This window comes from Hylobates moloch, unplaced genomic scaffold (genome assembly GCF_009828535.3).
Source record: "Hylobates moloch isolate HMO894 unplaced genomic scaffold, HMol_V3 SCAFFOLD_7, whole genome shotgun sequence".
Classification (NCBI taxonomy): domain Eukaryota; kingdom Metazoa; phylum Chordata; class Mammalia; order Primates; family Hylobatidae; genus Hylobates; species Hylobates moloch.
This window is the reverse complement of record NW_026652282.1, coordinates 52,185,440-52,202,169: the sequence shown is the minus strand read 5'-3', so window position 1 is coordinate 52,202,169 and position 16,730 is coordinate 52,185,440. Positions and strand designations below refer to the sequence as shown.

The 16,730-nt window shown below is 38.9% G+C and overlaps 1 protein-coding gene across 1 annotated transcript in view; it reads left to right on the top strand.

The window, feature by feature from the left end:
- MTMR8 (myotubularin related protein 8) overlaps positions 1-16,730 on the top strand; it is a 122,854-nt gene that overhangs the window by 58,460 nt on the left and 47,664 nt on the right. The window contains exons 11-12 of the mRNA XM_032757069.2: positions 284-484; positions 3,124-3,252. Of these exons, the coding sequence (XP_032612960.1) occupies positions 284-484; positions 3,124-3,252 (330 nt within the window). The remainder of the gene's footprint in view (positions 1-283; positions 485-3,123; positions 3,253-16,730) is intronic.

The following is a 16,730-nucleotide window of genomic DNA, read 5'->3' as shown; positions in this document are numbered from 1 at the left end:
AGAAATTTTCCATCATTGCAGAAAGTTCTATTGGAAAGAGGGTGTATAAAAAAATAGGCTAGATGACCAAAGGCTTTACAGTATGGATGACAATGAAGGACACCAGCAGCTAAGAGGTCTGCTGGGATTGACTAGCTTTGAGATTCTGGCTGGCATTTTGGTATGAGGTGTTTCCTTGCCACTACCAACAGAGACAAGAGATGACCCTCTTACAGCCTATTCCCGACAGCGTAATCCTTAATGCTAACTAGTGTCTTTCTTTACCTTTATTTGCATCTCTCAGGTGTGGCCACCTCGATGGGGACTCTAAAGAAGTGTCCCCTATCTTCACCCAGTTCCTAGACTGTATCTGGCAATTAATGGAACAGTTTCCCTGTGCCTTTGAGTTTAATGAAAACTTCCTGCTGGAGATTCATGACCATGTTTTCTCCTGCCAGTTTGGAAACTTCCTTGGTAACTGCCAGAAGGATCGGGAAGATCTAAGGTGAATTTACTTTGTGAGAAGACACTGAACAGGGAGAAGGGGGTCAGTGCAAAAAGAATGTACCTACCACCCTGAATTTGTCAAGAAAGGGGAGGAGATAACAATAATAAAAAGAACTTTTGAAGCATAAAGCACTCAATGTTTGCACAGAGATCTCTCAGAACCCTGAGATATCTCATCTGTAAAATAGGGATAATAATGCCTACTTTTTAGAGCAATCATGAGGATCCAGTAAAATAATGGATGTGCAAGGCCTTTGCAAATAATTAATTGCTGTGCAGGTATGAGTAGTCATTATCTACAGTCCTTTCTCACTCATATCAGAGATTACAAACTAGCAGCTCATAGGCTGAGCCCAACCCAACAGGCATGGTTTGTTTAGTCTGTGGAGTATTTTTTAAAACTCCTAATTCGTTGCCGACATTTTTGTTTATTTCCATAGGTTTTTGGGGAACAGGTGGTATTTGGTTACATGAATGAGTTCTTTAGTGGTGATTTGTGAGACTTTGGTTCACCCATCTCCTGAGCAGTATACACTGAACCCAATTTGTAGTCTTTTATCCCTCACCCCTTCCTACCCTTTCCCCGTGAGTTCCCAAAGTCCGTTGTCTCATTCTTATGCCTAGTTGCTAACATTTAAATATCAGTAGATTTCACATTAAAATCCAGTTATTTTAGGATTTTTTTTTCTAAATATTCTGAAAAATCAGGAGCTTTGGCAACACTAGACTGTATTTCTCAGGATAATAAACAGCTAGAGCTGAATGGTAGCTGTTCCATTTGGATGAGGCAAACTCACTCTTGTTGACTGCACTTCTTACCATTCTCTACTCTTAACCCATTTCTAATGTTATCTGCCTAGTTCTAGTAGGCAGTTGAGTTTGCACCCCTCACTTAAACTAACATCTTGGCAATATATGAGACCTAAGTACTTTTCAAAATTGACGAGGTAGAGCTCCTATGAACAGTATTTTCATTATTTTAGAGACAGAGAAAAAGAAATAGGAAAGTAGCTGTTTCACAACTCACTCCTATTTCACAGCTGTTGGCTGAGTTAGTAGTTAGCCCAACTCTCAGGCCCCTTTATAGCATAGCAAGATGACATTACTTCTCTGTGATTTGGTTTTCCTGTCAACATAGAGAACAATAATGAGTCTTTCTGTTTCAACATTTGTACTTACTTGGTAGTTTCTGTCTTGATGCCATGCATGTTTCTCTCTCTCTGTCTTTACAACTAGACCTTTGTCACTTTCTCCCCAAATTCTTTTAAGATATTCATTCTGTCTTTGTTTACCTATGCATTAAAACCCAGAATCTTTTCCATAATATTTTTCCTTCTCTTAAAATCAGGTCAATATATGTCGTATTTTTCACACAAATCTCAATATCCATTTAAAAAATATAACAGTTGAACATTTTAACATATTTTAAAATAGTGATTACTTAAAATAAGCAGAAGTGTCATTCATTCATGAACAGAAAAGTATGGGCTTTAGAATCAGGCAGACTTGGGTTCAAACTTTGGCTCTGTCACCTACTAGCTATGTGACCTTGAGCAAATTAATATTTAGTCTAATTTTCTCATTAGTAATTTTGGGCTAAAATATCTCACAAGGTTTTATTGGGAAAATTTTAGGAGGTATTTTAGGTAAAGAGTCTGGAATAGTGTTTGAACACATAGTAAATACTCAACAAATTAGTTACCTTACCAATGCAATATTGTTTTTTCTGTTATAAACCAACAGCAAATGAGAAAGATGGATATACAAAGCCTTTGGCCTCACTGAAATGCTCTGACAATTGTAAAAGTTACAAGACCACAATTTTAGGTCTTACCACTTATATCACTCTTCAGTTCTCCTTTAGCTTCCTTTGACATGGTGTGTGTGCAAATGACCTTCTCATGAATGGTTATATAGCAACTCTCTTTGAGAACTAGTGGATCTCATGTATTTCGAGATGTTAACTAAGGGACTTGCTTACTGGTTAGGCAGCCTCCCCATGGTCTCAACTAAAGTATAAGAATCAATTTTGTAATATAAATGCCATAATCTTTAGTTGCTCACCTGGGATAACTCATGACATTTTCTAGTATAAATTTCCAATTGTCTTTCACTGTCTTAAACCTTCTGAAGGGAGAAGAAGCTGGCTTTAAGTAAAATGAAATATAGACGAGCCAGAAATTCACCCCATAGAACCTATCTCTTAACTTACCAGACTTGTAAAAGCAATTCCAGAATTTTTAAAACCAGAAAAGTCATTAGTTCATAAAATCCTTGATTTGGAAGATAATTTAGAGGTCACATTTAACAGTGAGGAAATAGGCCCAGAAAAAACTTGGAATTTTCTTAAGATCACATAGCTATTCCGCACAGAGACTGGACTTAGAATATCCTGTTCTCCAATATGGAACTCTTTCTAAACTCTCATTTATTTTAAAGATGGATAAATTGAAGCCCAGATAATTTGTTACTCTATCAACAGTTTTTATCCACTTATTTTTATTCTGTCATATCCTGTCCTCCTTTCTTGAGTTGGGTTACTTATTAGTAAAATTTGCTGCTTATCAGTTCAACAGGACTATTGAGAGTACTTGCTTACTGCTTTTAATTTTTTGGCTTGTTTTTCTTTTCTAACAGAGTCTATGAGAAAACACATTCTGTGTGGCCTTTCTTGGTTCAGAGGAAACCAGACTTCAGGAACCCTCTCTATAAAGGCTTCACTATGTATGGGGTACTCAATCCTAGTACTGTGCCCTACAACATTCAGTAAGTTCTTAAGTTTTTCCCTCCTTTCTTACAGCAGGTCCCAGGGTCTCAGCTTCCTTGCTTCTCCTTGGATAGCTGCCACCATCTGTACAAGCCTGGCTATGGAGTAGGATACTCTGTCCTCATATCACCCATACGTTGCTGTTTCTGAAAACTAGAGCCCAATTCCTTTTGGTTTTCAGGGCTTTGCTGTTACCTGCTTAGGGAAATAAATAAGAAATTATAGTTGATTTGTAGGAATACAACCAGTCAAGATAACGTTTGTTTGATTGATTTACTCTTCCTCTGTATCTTCTACTTTTCTTTCCCTTCTCCAACAAAGAAAAGAAAAATGAGAGAAATCAGGAGTGTGCTGGTAATGTTTGCTATATTTTTCCAAATCTTCTGCAGGCTGAAGCACTCACAAAGAGTACAAAACAAAGATTAATATATTTATTAGCTCTAATAGCTCATTTTGTGGATTCTTTAGGATTTTGTAAATATTAGATCATGTCATCTCTGAAAAGAGAATTTTATTTCTTCATTTTCAATTTGAATGTCTTTTATTTCCTTGCCTAATTGCTCTGGCTAGAACTTCCAGTACAGTGTTGAGTAAAAGTAGTGAAGAGAGGCACTGGTGTCCTGTTCCTGATTTTAGGTGGAAAGCTTTCAGTCTTTCACTACTGAGTATTGACGTTAGCTATAGGTTTTTCACAAATTTCCGTTTTCATGTTTAGGATGTTCTGTTTCCAGCTGAGTGTCTATTGTGTTTCTTTTGCTATTATTACATTTTAAATTTTAATTGACACAATCATTGTACTACATATGAGGTATAGAGTGATTATGCTGTATTTGCCTTTGTGTGGCTGGCTTATTTCGCTTAACATAATGTTCTCCAAGCTCGTCTGTGTTGCTGTGAATGACAGCATTTCTTTCTGTTTTATTGCTAAATAGTATTTCCTCGTGTATATATACCACATTCTCCTTCTCAATCCATCCGTTTATGGACACTTAGGTTGACTTCATGTCTTGGCTATTGTGAATAGTGCTGCAGTAAACATGGGAGTGCACATATCTCTTCGACACAATGACTTCATTTTCTTTGGATATATACCCAGTAATGGGATTGCCAGATAGATCATAGGGCAGTTCTATTTTTATATTTTTAGGAAGTCCATACTGTTTTTCATAATGAATGTATGAATTTACATTTCCACTGATAGTATGTCAGTGTTCCCTTTTTTCCACATCCTTGCCAGCACTTGATATGTTTTGTCTTTTTGTGAATAGCCATTCAAACTTGGTGAAATGATATCTCATTGTGGTTTTGATTTGCATTTTCATGATGATGGGTGATATTGCATTTTTTCATATACCTATTGGCCATTTATATGTCTTCTTTTGAAAAGTGTCTATTCAGATCTTCTGTCCATTCTAAAATCAGATTGTTTGCTTTGCTATTTAGTTGAGTTTCTTATATATTCTGGTTATTAATCCTTTTTAGAAGGATAGTTTGCAAATATTTTCTTCCATTCTGTGGGTCGTCTCTTCACTTTGTTCATTGTTTCCTTTACTGTGCAGCAGAAGCTTTTTAGTTTGATGTAATCCCATTTGTCTACTTTTGCTTTTATTACCTGTGCTTTTAGAGTCATAGCCAAAAAATCATTGCCTAGTCCAGTATTATGAAGTGTTTTCCCTATGTTTTCTTCCAGTAGTTTCATAGCTTTCGGTCTTTGATTTTTTAATCCATTTTGAGTTGATTTTTATATGTGATGAGAGATATGTACCTAGTTCCATTCTTCTGCATATGGGTATCCATTTTTTTTCAGCACCATTTACTGAAGATTGTACTTTCCCCAATGTTTGTTCTTCACACCTTTGCCTGTATATGCATTTTTTTTTTTCTGGGCTCTCTATTCCATTGGTCTATGTGTCTATTTTTAGATCAGTATCATGCTATTTTGGTTACTATAGCTTTGTAGTACATTTTGAAGTCAGATAGTGTGATATCTTCAGCTTTCTTTCTTTTTTTTTTCCACAAGTTTGCATCAGCTATTCGGGATCTTTTGTGGTTCCATACGAATTTTAGGATTCTTTTTTCTATTTCTGTGAAGAATGCCATTGGTATTTTGTTAGAGATTACATTGAATCTGTAGATCACTTTGGGTAGTGTAGACACTTTATTAATTCTTCCAGTCCATGAAGATGGGATATCCTTCTGTTTATCTGTATCCTCTTCAATTTCCTCCACAATATTTTATAGTTTTCAGTGTGAAGATCTTTCACCTCCTTGGTTAAACTTATTCCTAAGTATATGTTTTTTGTAACTATTGTAAGTGAGATTGTTTTCTTGATTTCTTTTTCAGATAGTTTACTATTGATGTATAAAAATACTGCTGATTTTTGTATCTTGCAACTTTACTGCATTTGTTTATTAGCTCTAGCAGTTTTTTGGTGGAGTCTTTTGGGTTTTCTGTGTATGGTGGACCCTTAAACAACACAGATTTGAAATGTGTGAGTCCATTTATATGTGGATTTTCTTCCACCTCTGCAACCACTGAGTCAGCAAGACCAACCCTTCTTCTTCCTCTTCCTCCGCCTACTCAACACAAAGATGACAAAGATGTAGATGTTTATGATGATCCACGTCCACTTAATTAATAGTAGATGTATTTTCTCTTTCTTATGATTTTCTTAATAATAATTTTTTCTTTAGCTTAACTTATAAGAATACAGTGTATAGTACATATAACATACAAAATCGGTGTTAATCAATGATTTATGTTATTGATCAGGCTTCTGGTCAACAGTGGGCTACTGGTAGTTAAGTTTTTGGTAAGTAAGAACTTATATATTGATTTTCCAGTGTGCAAGGGTCTGACACTTCTAACACTGGTATTGTTTGAGGGCCAACTGTATACACTCATGTCATCTGCAACCAGGGATAATTTAACTTCCCCTTTTCCAATTTGGATAGCTTTCATTTCTTTCTCTTGCCTAATTGCTGTGGCTAGGAATTCAAATACTAAGTAGAATAGAAGTGGTAAAAGTAGGCATTGTTGTCTTGTTCTCTATCTTAAGGAAAAACTTCCAACTTTTCCCTGTTCAATATGGTGTTAGCTGTAGGTTTGTCATATGTGGCATTTATTTGTAGTGCGGTACATACTTTCTGTACATAACGTGTTGTTTTTATCATGAAGGGATATTTAATTTTGTCAAATGCCTTTTCTTCATCTATTGAAATGATCATACGGTTTTTGTCCTTCATTCCATTAGTGTTCTGTGTCACATTTATTGATTGGCATATGTTGAGCCATTCTTGCATCCCTGGGATGAGTTCTACTTGATCATAGTGAGTAATCTTTTTAATGTGCTGTTGACTTCTGTTTGCTAGTATTTTGTTGATGATTTTTGCATTTGTGTTCATCAGGGATATTCTTTTTTAATTGTGTCCTTGCCTGGCTTTGCTATCAGGGTAATGCTATCCTTATAAAATGAGTTTAGAAATATTGTCTCCTCTTCAGTTGTGCTGACTAGTTTGAGGAAAATTGGTATCCGTTCTTTAAATGTTTGGTAGAATTCAGCAGTGAAGCCATCAAGTCCTGGGCTTTTCTTTGATGCGAGATTTTTATTACTGTTTTGATTTCATTACTCACTATTGGTCTGTTCAGATTTTCTATTTCTTCATTCTTTAATCTTGGAAGGTTGTATATGACCAAGAATTTATCCATTTTTTATAGGTTATCTGGGTTTTCTGGCATAGAATTGTTCCTGATACTGTCTTGTGATGTTTTTTATTTCTGTAGCATCAGTTGTAGTATCTCTTTTTTTGGTATCTAATTTTACTTGAGTCTTCTCTGTTTTTTCTTAGGTCAGCTAAAGGCATCTCAATTTTGTTTATCTTTTCAAAAAAACCAACTCTTTGTTTCATTGATCTATTTTATTTTAAGTCTCTCTTTTTTTTTTTTTTTTTTTTTTTTTTGAGCAACAAGCCTGTTTATTTCACCCAGGTGCAGGTGGGCTGAGTCCGAAAAGAGAGTCAACGAAGGGAGATAGGGGTAGGGCTGTTTTATAAGATTTGGGTTTCTTTTCTTTCCTTTTCTTTTTTTGAGACAGGGTCCTGATCTGTCACCCAGGCTGCAGTGCAATGCCACAATCATAGTTGACTACAGCCTTGACCTCCTGGGCTCAGGTGATCCTCCTGCCTCAGCTCCCTGAGTATCTGGGACTACAGGCGCATGCCATCACATCTGGCTAGTTGTTTAATTTCTTTGTAGAGATGGAGGTCTCACTATGTTGCCCAGGCTGGTCTTGAACTCCTGGCCTCAAGCAGTCCTCCCTCTTGGCCTCCCAAAGTGCTGGGATTACAAGTGTGAGCCACCAAGTTCGTCCTCTTTCTTCTCTTCTCTTTTCTTTATTTTCTTTCTTTCTTGAGATAGGATCTCACTCTGTTGACCAAGCTGCAGTACAGCAATGCAGTCATAGCTCATTGTAGCCTCAAACTCCTGAGCTCACATGATCCTCCTGTTTCAGCCTCCCAAGTGGCTAGAACTACTGGTACATGCAACCACACCTGGCTGATCTTAATTTTTTATAGAGATGGGTTCTTGCTTTGTTGCCCAGGCTGGTGGAAACTCCTGGCTTCAAGTGATCCTCCCACTTTGGCCTCCCCAAAAGTGCTGGAATTATAGGCATGAGCTACTGTGCCTGGGCACTTTCATTTATTTCTACTCTTTATTATTTCTTTCCTTTTACTAGTTACAGGTTTACTTGGGTTTTAAAATGTTTAATTCCTTTGGTGCATTGTTAGGTTTTTATTTGTGATCTTTCTTCTTTTTCAATGTAGACATTTATTGCTATAAGATTTCCTTTTAGAACTGCATTAGCTCTGTCCCAAGGATTTTGGTATGTTGTATTTCCATTTTCATTTCTCTCAAGAAATTTTTAAACTTCCTTTTAATTTCTTCATTGACCTGTTGGTCATATAAGAGCATGTTGTGTAATTTCCATGTATTTGTGAATTTTCAGAAGTTCCTGTTGTTACTGATTTCTAGTTTTATACCATTGTGATAAAAAAATATACTGGAAATGATTTTGATTTTCTTAAATTTGTTAAGGCTTGTTCTACAGGCTACCATATGATCTGTCCTGGAGAAAGTTTCATGTTCTGTTGAGAAGACTGTTTATGCTGCAGCTGTTTGGTCGAATATTCTGTAAATGTTTGCTAGGTCCATTTGATTTAGTGTGTCATTTAAATGTGATGTTTCTTTATTTTCTGTCTGGATGATCTGTCCATTGCTGAGAGTGGCAGGCTGAAGTCTCCTTATATTATTTTATTGCAGTCTATTCCCTTAGATCTATAATAATTGCTTCATTTATTTGGGTACTCTGGTGTTAGGTGTATACATATTAAAAATTTTCATATCATCTTGTTGAAATAACTCCTTTTCATTATATAATGAACTTCTTTTCTCTTTTTATAGTTTTTGCCTTAAAGCCTATTTTATCTGTTATGATTATAGCTACTTCTGCTCTCTCTTGGTTTCCATTTGCATGGAATATCATTTTCCATCTCTTCACTTTCAGTGTACATGTCACTCTGGGCAGGTACCCCCTGGAATTGGTATGCCTGGCTGGTAAGTATGTAGGCAGCAGAAGTCTGCCAGTTTGGGGCAGGGCTCCATGGAAGCAACATGTCTGGCTGGTATGCCATTGTCACATGGGGGCCAAATCACCAACTTGGGGCAGGGGCACCTGGAAGCAATATGCCTGGCTAGTGAGTGCACAGGGTTGCACATGGAGAGTGAACCTGGCTCGTGAGTGTGCTGACTGTGCACATCACTGGGCAGTACTCAGTTTCTTTACTTGGCAAGATTACCTATTCCTCTAGGGACAGAGTACCACTTGCCTTTGTGCTGGAGCAGTGGACTTAGGCTCTGAGAGGCTAGGGTTGGTTGCTGCAGTCACCAGAATGTGCAAGACAGAGCCCTTCCTAGGCAGCTTGTTCTCAGAGGATAGAGTGCTGTAACAGCTTGGCTGGGGAATGGTGCACCACCACTAAGGTGGTGTAATGGCAGTGCAGCTTCAGCAATGAAAAGATGCAGTTATTGCTGGCTCTTGGAGCAGGATACACGCTAGCTGTGGCTCTGTTTTCAAGATGGCACTGTATAGCTGCAGCTTGGGTTTTGGTGAGGGAAAGGTGTACAGTGAGTAATTAAATTGAAACCATAATAGAAAGTCTCCAATCAAAGAAAAGCCCAGGACTCGATGGCCTCACTGCTGAATTCTACCAATTTAAAGAACGAATACCAATTCTTCTCAAACTAGTCAACAAAATTTAAGAGGAGACAATACGTCCAAACTCATTCTATAAAAACAGCATACTCTAATACAAAAACCAGAGAAGGACATAACAGTAAAAGGAATATCCCTGGCCAATACCCCTGATGAACACGAATGCAAAAATCCTCAACAAAATACTATCAAACAGGGCCTAGTCATGGTAGCTTACATCTATAATCCCATTACTTTGGGAGGCTAACGTGGAGGATCACTTGAGCCCAGGAGTTTGAGACCAGTCTGGGCAACATAGTGAGACCTCGTCTCTACAAAAAAAAAAAATCAAAAAATGAGGCAGGAGAATGGCTGAAGCCTAGGAGATCAAGGTTGCAGTGAGGCATGGTTGCACCATTACACTCCCACCTGGGTCACAGATCAAGACCCTGCCTCAAAAAAAAAAAAGTACTAACAATCAGAATTCGACAGCACGTTAAAAACGTAATTCACTATAATCAAGTGGAATTCATCCCAGGGATACAAGAATGGCTCAACATATGCAAATCAATAAATGTGATACAGAATGCTAGTGGAATGAAGGACAAAACCATATGATCATTTCAACAGATGAAGAAAAGTATTTGACAAAATTTAACATCTCTTCATGATGAAAACTTAACAAATTATGTATTGAAAGTATGTACCTCAATACAATAAAGGCCACATATGACAAACCCACAGGTAATACTATACTCATCAGGGAAAAGTTTAAAGCTTTCCTACTTGGAGTTTATTGAGCTTTGTAGATATGTAGATTAATGTCTTTCATCAAATTTGTGACATAGTCATTATGTCTTGGAATATTCTTTCCGCTCCTTTCTATCACTCCTATCCTTTTAGGACTCTATCTGTGCACTTATTGGTCTGCTTAATAATCTTCTACAGGCCCCTGAGGCTCTTTTCATCATTTTTCTTTCTTTTCGTCTCACACACAGGGTAACCCCAGTGGACCTATCTTCAAGTTCATTAATTCATTCTTTTACCTGCTGAAATCTGTTGTTTAACTGTTCTAGTGAGTTTTTCATTTCATATCCAAAATTTCTGTTTTGTTTTGTTTTTATTATTTCTGTCTCTTTATTGATGCTATCTATTTGGTGAGATACTATTCTCCAGGTTTCCTTTAGTTATTTTTCTATGGTTTCCTTTAGCTGTTTGAGCATATTTAAAACAGTTGATTTAAATTTGTTGACTAGCAGGGTGTTAAAATCTCCCATTATTATTGTGTGGGAGTTTAAGTCCCTTTGTAGGTCACTCAGGACTTGCTTTATGAATCTGGGTGCTCCTGTGTTGGGTGCATATATATTTAGGATAGTTAGCTCTTCTTGTTGAATTGATCCCTTTACCATTATGTAATGGCCTTCTTTGTCTCTTTTGATCTTTGTTGGTTTAAAATCTGTTTTATCAGAGACTAGGATTGCAACCCCTGCCTTTTTTTGTTTTCCATTTGCTTGATAGATCTTCCTCCATCCCTTTATTTTGAGTCTATGTGTGTCTCTGCACGTGAGATGGGTTTCCTGAATACAGCACACTGATGGGTCCTGACTCCTTATCCAGTTTGCCAGTCTGTGTCTTTTAATTGGAGCATTTAGCCCATTTACATTTAACGTTAATATTGTTATGTGTGAATCTGATCCTGTCATTATGATGTTTGTTGGTTATTTTGCTCGTTAGTTGATGCAGTTTCTTCCTAGCCTCGATGGTCTTTACAATTTGGCATGCTTTTGCCGTGGCTGGTACCGGTTGTTCCTTTCCATGTTTAGTGCTTCCTTCAGGAGCTCTTTTAGGGCAGGCTTGGTGGTGACAAAATCACTCAGCGTTTGCTTGTCTGTAAAGTATTTTATTTCTCCTTCACTTATGAAGCTTAGTTTGGCTGGATAGGAAATTCTGGGTTGAAAATTCTTTTCTTTAAGAATGTTGAATATCGGCCCCCACTCTCTTCTGGCTTGTAGAGTTTCTGCTGAGAGATCAGCTGTTAGTCTGATGGGCTTCCCTTTGTGGGTAACCCGACCTTTCTCTCTGGCTGCCCTTAACATTTTTCCCTTCATTTCAACTTTGGTGAATCTGACAATTATGTGTCTTGGAGTTGCCCTTCTCGAGGAGTATCTTTGTGGCGTTCTCTGTATTTCCTGAATCTGAATGCTGGCCTGCCTTGCTAGATTGGGGAAGTTCTCCTGGATAATATCTTGCAGAGTGTTTTCCAACTTGGTTCCATTCTCCCCATCATTTTCAGGTACACCAATCAGACGTAGGTTTGGTCTTTTCACATAGTCCCAAATTTCTTGGAGGCTTTGTTCATTTCTTTTTATTCTTTTTTCCCTAAACTTCCCTTCTCGCTTCATTTCATTCATTTCATCTTCCATCAGCGATACCCTTTCTTCCAGTTGATCGCATCTGCTACTGAGGCTTCTGCAATCTTCGCATAGTTCTCGAAACTTGGCTTTCAGCTCCATCAGCTCCTTTAAGCCCTTCTCTCCATTGGTTATTCTAGTTATCCATTCTTCTAATTTTTTTTCAAAGTTTTTAACTTCTTTGCTATTGTTTTGAATTTCCTCCCGTAGCTCGGAGTAGTTTGATCATCTGAAGCCTTCTTCTCTCAACTCGTCAAAGTCGTCCCCCATCCAGCTTTGTTCCATTGCTGGTGAGGAACTGTGTTCCTTTGGAGGAGGAGAGGTGCTCTGCTTTTTAGAGTTTCCAGTTTTTCTGCTCTGTTTTTTCCCCATCTTTGTGGTTTTATCTACTTTTGGTCTTTGATGATGGTGATGTACAGCTGGGTTTTTGGTGTGGATGTCCTTTCTGTTTGTTAGTTTTCCTTCTACCAGACAGGACCCTCAGCTGCAGGTCTGTTGGAGCTTACTAGAGGTCCACTCCAGACCCTGTTTGGCTGGGAGTCAGCAGCGGTGGCTGCAGAACAGCGGATTTTCTTGAGACCACAAATTCAGCTGTCTGATAGTTCCTCTGGAAGTTTTGTCTCAGAGGAGTACCCGGCCAAGTGAGGTGTCAGTCTTTCCCTTCTGGGGGGGTACCTCCCAGTTAGGCTGCTCAGGGGTGAGGGACTCACTTTAGGAGGCAGTCTGTCCGTTCTCAGGTTCTCAGATCTCCAGCTGCGTGCTGGGAGAACCACTACTCTCTTCAAAGCTGTCAGTCAGACGTTTAAGTCTCTGTAGGTTCCTGCTGACTTTTTGTTTGTCTGTGCCCTGCCCCCAGAGGTGGAGCCTACAGAGGCAGGCAGGCCTCCTTGAGCTGTGGTGGGCTCCACCCAGTTCGAGCTTCCTGGCTGCTTTGTTTACCTAAGCAAGCCTGGGCAATGGCGGGCGCCCCTCCCCCAGCCTCGCTGCCGCCTTGCAGTTTGACCTCAGACTGCTGTGCTAGCAATCAGCGAGACTCCATGGGCATAGGACCCTCCAAGCCAGCTGCGGGACACAATCTCCTAGTGTGCCATTTTCCAGGCCCGTTGGAAAAGCACAGTATTAGGGTGGGACTGACCCGATATTCCAGGTGCCCTCTGTTACCCCTTTCTTTGACTAGGAAAGGGAACTCCCTGACCCCTTGCGCTTCGTGAGTGAGGCAATGCCTCGCCCTGCTTCCGCTCGCACACAGTGTGCTTCACCCACTGTCCTGCACCCACTGTTTGGCACTCCCTAGTGAGATGAAACCCCCATTGTCAAGATTAGACAGATCAACGACAAAGAAAGTTAACAAGGATATCCAGGAAGTGAACTCAGCTCTACACAAAGTGGACCTAATAGACATCTGCAGAACTCTCCACCCCAAATCAACAGAATATACATTTTTTTCAGCACCACACCACACCTATTCCAAAATTGACCACATAGTTGGAAGTAAAGCTCTCCTCAGCAAATGTAAAAGAACAGAAATTATAAAACTGTCTCTCAGACCACAGTGCAATCAAACTAGAACTCAGAATTAAGAAACTCACTCAAAACCGCTCAACTGCATGGAAACTGAACAACGTGCTCCTGAATGACTATTGGGTACATAATGAAATGAAGGCAGAAATAAAGATGTTCTTTGAAACTAACGAGAACAAAGACACAACATACCAGAATCTCTGGGACACGTTCAAAGCAGTGTGTAGAGGGAAATTTATAGCACTAAATGCCCACAAGAGAAAGCAGGAAAGATCCAAAATTGACACCCTAACATCATAATTAAAAGAACTAGAAAAGCAAGAGCAAACACATTCAAAAGCTAGCAGAAGGCTAGAAATAACTAAAATCAGAGCAGAACTGAAGGAAATAGAGACACAAAAAACCCTTCAAAAAATTAATGAATCCAGGAGCTGGTTTTTTGAAAAGATCAACAAAATTGATAGACCGCTAGCAAGTCTAATAAAGAAGAAAAGAGAGAAGAATCAAATAGACGCAATAAAAAATGAAAAATGGGATATCACCACCGATCCCACAGAAATACAATCTACCATCAGAGAATACTACAAACACCTCTATGCAAATAAACTAAAAAATCTAGAAGAAATGGATAAATTCCTCGACAAATACACCCTCCCAAGACTAAATCAGGAAGAAGTTGAATCTCTGAATAGACCAATAACAGGTTCTGAAATTGTGGCAATAATCAATAGCTTACCAACCAAAAAGAGTCCAGGACCTGACGGATTCACAGCCGAATTCTACCAGAGGTACAAAGAGGAACTGGTACCATTCCTTCTGAAACTATTCCAATCGACAGAAAAAGAGGGAATCCTCCCTAACACATTTTATGAAGCCAGCATCGTCCTGATACCAAAGCCTGGCAGAGACGTAACCAAAAAAGAGAATTTCAGACCAATATCCTTGATGAACATTGATGCAAAAATCCTCAATAAAATACTGGCAAACCGAATCCAGCAGCACATCAAAAAGCTTATCCACCATAGTCAGGTGGGCTTCATCCCTGGGATGCAAGGCTGGTTCAACATACACAAATCAATAAATGTAATCCAGCATATAAACAGAACCAAAGACAAAAACCACGTGATTATCTCAATAGATGCAGAAAAGGCCTTTGACAAAATTCAACACCCCTTCATGCTAAAAACTCTCAATAAATTAGGTATTGATGGGACGTATCTCAAAATAAGAAGAGCTATCTATGACAAACCCACAGCCAATATCATACTGAATGGGCAAAAACTGGAAACATTCCCTCTGAAAACTGGCACAAGACAGGGATGCCCTCTCTCACCACTCCTATTCAACATAGTGCTGGAAGTTCTGGCCAGGGCAATCAGGCAGGAGAAGGAAATAAAGGGTATTCAGTTAGGAAAAGAGGAAGTCAAATTGTCCCTGTTTGCAGATGACATGATTGTATATCTAGAAAACCCCATTGTCTCAGCCCAAAATCTCCTTAAGCTGATTAGCAACTTCAGCAAAGTCTCAGGATACAAAATCAATGTACAAAAGTCACAAGCATTCTTGTACACCAGTAACAGACAAACAGAGAGCCAAATCGTGAGTGAACTCCCATTCACAATTGCTACAAAGAGAATCAAATACCTAGGAATCCAACTTACAAGGGATGTGAAGGACCTCTTCAAGGAGAACTACAAACCACTGCTCAATGAAATAAAAGACGATACAAACAAATGGAAGAACATTCCATGCTCATGGGTTGGAAGAATCAATATCGTGAAAATGGCCATACTGCCCAAGGTAATTTATAGATTCAATGCCATCCCCATCAAGCTACCAATGACTTTCTTCACAGAATTGGAAAAAACTACTTTAAAGTTCATATGGAACCAAAACAGAGCCCGCATCGCCAAGTCAATCCTAAGCCAAAAGAACAAAGCTGGAGGCATCACGCTACCTGACTTCAAACTATACTACAAGGCTACAGTAACCAAAACAGCATGGTACTGGTACCACAACAGAGACATAGATCAATGGAACAAAACAGAGCCCTCAGAAATAATGCCACATATCTACAACTATCTGATCTTTGACAAACCTGACAAAAACAAGAAATGGGGAAAGGATTCCCTATTTAATAAATGGTGCTGGGAAAACTGGCTAGCCATATGTAGAAAGCTGAAACTGGATCCCTTCCTTACACCTTATACAAAAATTAATTCAAGATGGATTAAAGACTTACATGTTAGACCTAAAACCATAAAAACCCTAGAAGAAAACCTAGGCAATACCAGTCAGGACATAGGCGTGGGCAAGGACTTCATGTCTAAAACACCAAAAGCAATGGCAACAAAAGCCAAAATTGACAAATGGGGTCTAATTAAACTAAAGAGCTTCTGCACAGCAAAAGAAACTACCATCAGAGTGAACAGGCAACCTACAGAATGGGAGAAAATTTTTGCAACCTACTCATCTGACAAAGGGCTAATATCCAGAATCTACAATGAACTCAAACAAATTTACAAGAAAAAGACAAACAACCCCATCAAAAAGTGGGCGAAGGACATGAACAGACACTTCTCAAAAGAAGACATTTATGCAGCCAAAAAACACATGAAGAAATGCTCATCATTACTGGCCGTCAGGGAAATGCAAATCAAAACCACAGTGAGATACCATCTCACACCAGTTAGAATGGCCATCATTAAAAAATCAGGAAACAACAGGTGCTGGAGAGGATGTGGAGAAATAGGAACACTTTTACACTGTTGGTGGGACTGTAAACTAGTTCAACCATTGTGGAAGTCAGTGTGGCGATTCCTCAGGGATCTAGAACTAGAAATACCATTTGACCTAGCCATCCCATTACTGGGTATATACCCAAAGGACTACAAATCATGCTGCTATAAAGACACATGCACACGTATGTTTATTGCAGCACTATTCACAATAGCAAAGAGTTGGAACCAACCCAAATGTCCAACAATGATAAACTGGATTAAGAAAATGTGGCACATATACACTATGGAATACTATGCAGCCATAAAAAATGATGAGTTCACGTCCTTTGTAGGGACATGGATGAAACTGGAAAACATCATTCTCAGTAAACTATCGCAAGGACAAAAAACCAAACACTGCATGTTCTCACTCATAAGTGGGAATTGAACAATGAGAACTCATGGACACAGGAAGGGGAACATCACACTCCGGCGACTGTTGTGGGGTTGGGGGCAGGGGGAGGGACAGCATTAGGAGATATACCTAATGCTAAATGACGAGTTAATGGGTGCA